Genomic DNA, 6,182 nt, shown 5'->3' with positions numbered 1-6,182 from the left:
GAAAAAGCCACTCTAAAACAGGCAATTCTGGCAAAGGATGCGCGACTGCTGGTTGCTGGGCTGTCGGGGAAACCCAGCGGCAAGTCAGCCTCCCGCCCCGGGGCGACACGCACCCGCAGCTCACCTTAGCAATGGAGATGGTCTGCTGCTCCATGGCCTCGTGGATGGCCACGCGGTCATCCTCCCGCATCTTCTCATCCGAGGCGGGAGAAATGAGGTGGAATGAAAAAAAAAAAAAAAAAAAGAGTCACCATCACTCACCTCCGCCGGACCTCAGCTACCCATCCACCGACGCTGACCCCCGAGGTAAAGCTCTGCAAGGACCTCTGCTCAGGAGTGCAGGAGGCAACCAGAATTTCCCTGCAGCCCCATCCCCTGACCTTCCCCGAAAGAAAGCGAGGCAGCCTTAGGAGAGTCACCCTTTCTCCTGCAGCTCTGGGCTCTCCCGGCAGCAGCTGGCAGCCCAAGGGCTCTCCTCCCCGCTCCGGCACAGGCAGCCCCACGGGTACCTTGTCGAACTCATCGATGCACACCACTCCCCCGTCCGCCAGCACCATGGCTCCTCCCTCCATGAAGAAACTCCGGGAGGAAGGGTCGCGGATCACCGAGGCCGTCAAGCCGGCAGCGCTGCTGCCTTTCCCCGAGGTGTATACCTAGCGACGTGTGGGTCAAGGAAGGGACAGCACGTCAGCCGCCGTGGGACCCAGGAGCCCACCGCTCCAGCTGGAGGACAAAGCACCCCCAGCACTGCAAAATCCAGAGCTGCTGGAGGAAACGCAAAGCCCTCCAGGAAAACCCCTCAGCACATGACAAAAGCAGACCTGCAAAACTATTGCCTAATCCCAGGCCTTGGACTAAGCAGCTGTGACGCACCAGAGGGCTTGCAGACACACAAATACAGGTATTAAGTACATAACAGGGAGTGATTCATTGTTTGGGGGGCTGCTGCATTAGCTTTGTTTTCCCCCAGAGGGAACAACGCAGTCAGAGGCTGAGTTTAATGGAGACTACAAGAAAACACAGCTGAAAATATAATTTCATGCCTGGGCTCAGCCTGGAGGTCCGTGCCTGAGATGCAGTCAACTTCATTTGTCCTGACCAGCCAGCCTCACCACTGATCAAGTCTCAACAATAAACAACAGCACCAGTGACATCTTTGGATGTCTGCAAATAGCCTGGCTCATATCGTAATGAAAGGCATTACTTGCTTCCCCTTCCCTCCCTCATCCCCTGTCCTGCACCCCATCTCTTCCAGGCTAGCACCAGAAATGGAAGTTTGCACCTCTGCCAGCCAGCCTAGCTGTGGATGCACGGGCAGGTTTCTGCTGTGACCATGGTCTGGTCTTCGGTGCTGTGCAGGGAGCAGAAGGAAGAAATGAGCTGCACTACAAGCAGACACCTCAAACCACCTACCCCGATGGGCGAACACTTCTCAACAAACTTCAGCAGCTGGGATTTGGCCGTGCCGGGGTCACCCAGCATCAGTAAGTTGATGTCTCCTCTGCGGGTCAGTCCATCCGGGAGCCTGGAGCGACAGAGTGGGAAGAGGAGAGGGAGGAGAGATGGTGAGCGTTCATTTTGTTAACCAAGCATTGCTGACAAGGGGTAGGTGGTTGGTGGCACCTCCAGAAGACTGTACGAGGGCTTTGTGCCATGAATGACACCCCTGCCACCACTCTCTCTCCACCAGGCTGACTTTTCCCCACCTCTTGCGAGAGCCTCCAAATAAGAGGCAGGCAATGGCCTTCTTGATGTCGGTGCTGCCATAGATGGAGGGCGCGATGCTCTTGGCGATCGTCTCATAAATGTTGGGCGTGGCAGCAAGGCGACGAAGTTCCTCCTCTTCTTGAGGGGTCACTGAGCCAGCAAAGCTGTGTCCTGTACAGAGATGAGGAGAATGAAGCAACAGTGAACAAACGGATGTTTTAAAGTAAATGACACTACTCCCCCCACACCCGCTACATCAAAATCCCTTCTTGAAAATCACCACCAGGTGGGAAGGCTGGAGAGGGCAAGCGTTTGCTATCCCAGCAAGGCAGGCTGTCTCCTTAGAGGCTGGTAGGAAAAAGCAAGGATCTTGGGCAAAGCAGCTCTGGAGGAACCAGAGGGAGAATTACAGTCAGGACCGTGTTTTAAAAATATAGCTCAATTTTAACTGTCAACTTCAGCCCAGATCCTCAGGGATGGCTTAGCAGATTCCCACTAAGATCAGTAAGATAAAAGAACTTAAATACCCTGGAGGATTCAGGCTGAAGCCTCCTCATTTAGTATCACTGAGAAAAAGTCACACAGGACACCCGAGTATCCAGGGCAAGTTAGACCCTGGACTGGCTTGAATCTTCTGCTATATAAGCAGCAGAGAAGGACCCAGGCTGTGATTTCATACAGTCCTTGCTGAGGGACCGCCTTGCTCAGGGAGGGGGGCTCTCCCAACACCAGGCTACCAACACAGACCGGACGGTCACCAAAAGCAGCCCTCACCTGAGCCCTCCACGTCCACCTGGATGCCCACCACACGGATGTAAGCGCTTCGGATGCCCACACCCACATTGTCACGGCTTCTGTTCTTGCTCTGGGCAGACTTCTTGATGGAGTAGATGCCCATGATAGTGACTCTGTTCCCTGGGACAACTTTGTCACACAGGTACCTAAGAGGAGGAAAGGGAAAGCAGAGGATGGTAGTGGGGGAAAGGATGGCACCAGCAACACCCGCGAGCCCAGCAGGGTGATGGGGGGAGACCGCGCTGGTACCTGTCGCAGTACAGCTGCAAGTGCCGGGGCATCTCCCCGTGTGGCACAGCGTCCGGGGACTCCTGCAGCTTCAGGACCTGGAAGTCCACGCACTTGCACTTATCTGGCATGATGAAATAGGGGTCCAACGGGCACTTTGGGCGGCCAGCTTGTTCTCTGTGCAGAGAGATCAATCAGGGGAGGCTGCTGGCACTCAGGAGCCACCCCTGGGAGCCCCCCTGTAGCCCCTGGGAGGGGGGACAGCGGTGACAGAGCCCAGAGCAGCCGCCCCTCCGAGCAGTGCCCAGCAGGCAAGAAGGGCAGTCACACAGGGCTGAACCAAAGGCTCAGCAAGCCCTTGGTCTTGTCTTCAACAGCTGCCAAAAGCAGGCATGAGAACAAGCCAAAGACAGGGTGATACTTGCCTGAATACTCTCCCTGCCTCCCCCCTCTCCCCTGCTAGCTAAAAGCAGGAAGGAAGGTAATTCATTAATTACACAGAAGGTAACAGTATAGATTCAGTGACATGGCAGGGCATTTTTCTTTATAACCTCGCAAACGAAGCAAATGTTAAGTGGTTTCTGGTGAGAAAGCAATTAGCGATGTGACAAGGCTGCCATCAACCTTCCAGTCTCTCGAGACGTATCTGCCTTGCTAGACTACAAGCTCTCCGAGACAAGGAGCTCCTCTGCGTCCTGCTACCGTCTCAGCACATCGGTACCGATGCCTGACGCCATGCAGGCAGGGACAGGGCTTTCGGGAGGGTAACAGGAGAGTGCAGATGCACTCATGCAGTCAAGGATCAGGAGCGAGGCCCTGTACAGACCACATGCAAGAACGATCCCTATCCCAAAGGCCTCTCAAGCTGCATTAGAGATAAGGCGCAGAAAATAAATACTGGCAGGCATGAGCTCGAAGACACAACCCACCACGATCGGTCAGCGCAAGAGCTGCCACAGCAGCAGCCTAATGCTCACAGTTCGCACAGGCATCAAGAGCTGTAAAGCAGGATTTGAAGGTTAGGAGCAAAGCATCCCTAGAGAAGGTAGTGCAAAACAGCTCCCTGGGGAGGGGGAACGTGGAAGCAAGAAGTTTGTCTGAAAAAGATAAGAACTTAATAGGAAGTTAGGACAGCAGCTTAATGCAGCATTATGGGACAGCTGGAGGCAGGAACGAACCTTTAGGTACCACAGGCAAAACGCCCTGCAGATAAAAAGAACTCCCTGGACACGGCCGCTCAACACTGCTTGCAGCACTGGCCATGCAGCATTACGACCAGTGTGACCGCAGATGGATGGAGCTAAAACCTGCCAGCCACGGGCGCACGCAGACACAAGGGCAACATGAAGGGAAGAGGCGGAGAGCAGCACAGATGATTCGGCCTTGTGTGACTGGGAGCTGACTCTATGCAGCGCGTATGGGACGGCGGGGGAGCAGGAGGAGGGGACGCAGCCTTTTTTCCCCCACCAGCCTGCTGCATGCATCCCCATGTCAGTCCTTACGTGTTGCATTTCCTGGGGAGAGCGTAACCCTCCAGGCCTGGGCGCACCGCAATGTTGCTGATGGTGTTGCGGCAGCTGCGGCACTGGATGGCTATTCTGGTGGCTTTGGCTCTCACGGGGGTTGCCGCAATTACGATCCCAGGGATCTTCACAAGGTGGGACATCTGGTCGGACTGAAAGGGAAAAGGTGAAGGGAAAGCTGTCACTGGAGGATGGATGGGAAACTAAAGGCGTTAAAGAAACACAGTTCTTTCTTAGCTAAACTTCCCACATTCATGGGACTAAGGTACGAGAACAAAAAAGCCTGTGCTTCTTGACAATGTCACTCTCTTGCTCTAGAGTAGCAGGGGAAGGTTGCATGACTTAAGCCATGCTGATTTCAAAACAAAAGAGAAAAGGACAAAACACTCCATGCAGAAAATCACTAAAAGCAATAAAGTCCCCACAGCAGCAATCAATAATAACAGTCCTTTGCAGTCAGATTTAAGTTGCAGAGTATTCCTGCTTGTAAATTAGTGTACAACCCATGTCCTGAACTAGGTGATCAAGTACCGAAAGCTTCCCTGCAATCACACCCCCACACAAGCAAGCCCTGCCACTCACTGCTCAAATGGCAGCAGATTCACCTCACCTTCAGGCTGCGGATATTGGCTGCGTTGGCATCCGATCTCAGCATGACCTGGATGTCTTGGAGAGTTTCCTCCCCTGAAGGGCGAGGACGGGTGACCTCATCTGCAACTTCTTTTGCTGCTTCTTCCAACTACAAAGGGAACAATTAGGCTATTATGGGTATTTTACAGTGTATCATCAGGACTGCTCTCGCAACGTGACCGTGTCAGTGCGCCAGGTGGCCAACCTCCTCCATCCTTACCAGCTGTAGGTGCTCCGCTGGTTGCTTGTACAGGTAGTCAGCGAGATCTTCATCAAAGCTGGCCAAGTCTTCCATCTCCACCTCCACCCAGTACTGACTCAGGTTATAGTGCCGTTTAAGCTCATCCCTGCAAGGCAGTAAGTGGTAAAGCTTTATAGGGCAGAAAGCACCAGTCACTCACAGTGACCTTATGACAAGCAGGGAGCAGAGAAGGCAGGTTCTGCAGGAAGACCTTGGTTTGGGAAGCAAACGGGGAAAATCAGGAGAGTGCCAAGAGATTTACCTAGGGGGACCTGGGCAAATCCTTCACCCAAAACCACTTTGAAATGTGACATAAAACCAGGAACACCAGTGCTTGCAGTGACGATGAAAAGTATAGTGCTATACTTTACCAGAGTTACACGACCAGATAGGCAATTAGAAAACTGCTACACAGGATAACACCTTTTATACCCAAACTATGATTAAAAAAAAGAAAGTAATAGCATAGCAGGCAATGTTCTCCTTAAAAAAGGCAGGGTGCATGAAATTCAGAGATTAAAGGTGAAAGATCTTCCCAGCCCTTGTACAATACGTGTCCATGTTCTTTCACAGTTGTGTCTCCAAGCTGTATAGGCAAAGGGATGGCCAAGGGACCTTCATAGCCTCAGAAGGCCCACATGGACAGTGCAGCACTGATTTTAGTGTATACAGGCAAAAACTCCAGACCAGAAAGCACTAGGCCTTGAAGCCAGACCTTGAATTTCAGAACTAGGTCCAAGTTTGGCAGTGCAGATCCCCCTATTGCTACCTCTCCACTGGCTGGCTCCCTAAAAATTTGGGAGAACACCAGACTGCAGTTTTCCTATAAGGTTAAATGGGAACAACAACATTTCTTATACTAAGAGCTCTTTATAGTCTATGGGAAGAAAAAAGCTGACATGTGCTTGTATACCCGGGGTGTGCATAGCAGGAGGGAGGTTAACAGCAAATCGGATGTGCAAAGAGGAGTGGACAAGGCCACAGAAGGAGAAGAGGGGTCACAGCACCACCTGTATTTGAAGGTGAAGCCCGTCCGGTCCGTGCCCACCCGGTACTGC

The 6,182-nt window shown here is 52.8% G+C and overlaps 1 protein-coding gene across 1 annotated transcript in view; it reads right to left on the bottom strand.

The window, feature by feature from the left end:
- MCM5 (minichromosome maintenance complex component 5) overlaps positions 1-6,178 on the bottom strand; it is a gene marked incomplete at its 5' end in the record, with an annotated part of 9,501 nt that extends 3,323 nt beyond the window's left edge. Inside the window, 10 exons of the mRNA XM_009577451.1 lie at positions 125-190; positions 510-653; positions 1,414-1,525; positions 1,707-1,878; positions 2,482-2,648; positions 2,752-2,907; positions 4,233-4,405; positions 4,864-4,992; positions 5,104-5,230; positions 6,135-6,178. Coding sequence (XP_009575746.1) covers positions 125-190; positions 510-653; positions 1,414-1,525; positions 1,707-1,878; positions 2,482-2,648; positions 2,752-2,907; positions 4,233-4,405; positions 4,864-4,992; positions 5,104-5,230; positions 6,135-6,178 — 1,290 coding nt within the window. The remainder of the gene's footprint in view (positions 1-124; positions 191-509; positions 654-1,413; positions 1,526-1,706; positions 1,879-2,481; positions 2,649-2,751; positions 2,908-4,232; positions 4,406-4,863; positions 4,993-5,103; positions 5,231-6,134) is intronic.
- Positions 6,179-6,182: the final 4 nt, after the last annotated feature.

This window comes from Fulmarus glacialis, unplaced genomic scaffold (genome assembly GCF_000690835.1).
Source record: "Fulmarus glacialis isolate BGI_N327 unplaced genomic scaffold, ASM69083v1 scaffold11295, whole genome shotgun sequence".
Lineage (NCBI taxonomy): Eukaryota > Metazoa > Chordata > Aves > Procellariiformes > Procellariidae > Fulmarus > Fulmarus glacialis.
This window is presented reverse-complemented; position numbering and strand designations above follow the sequence as displayed.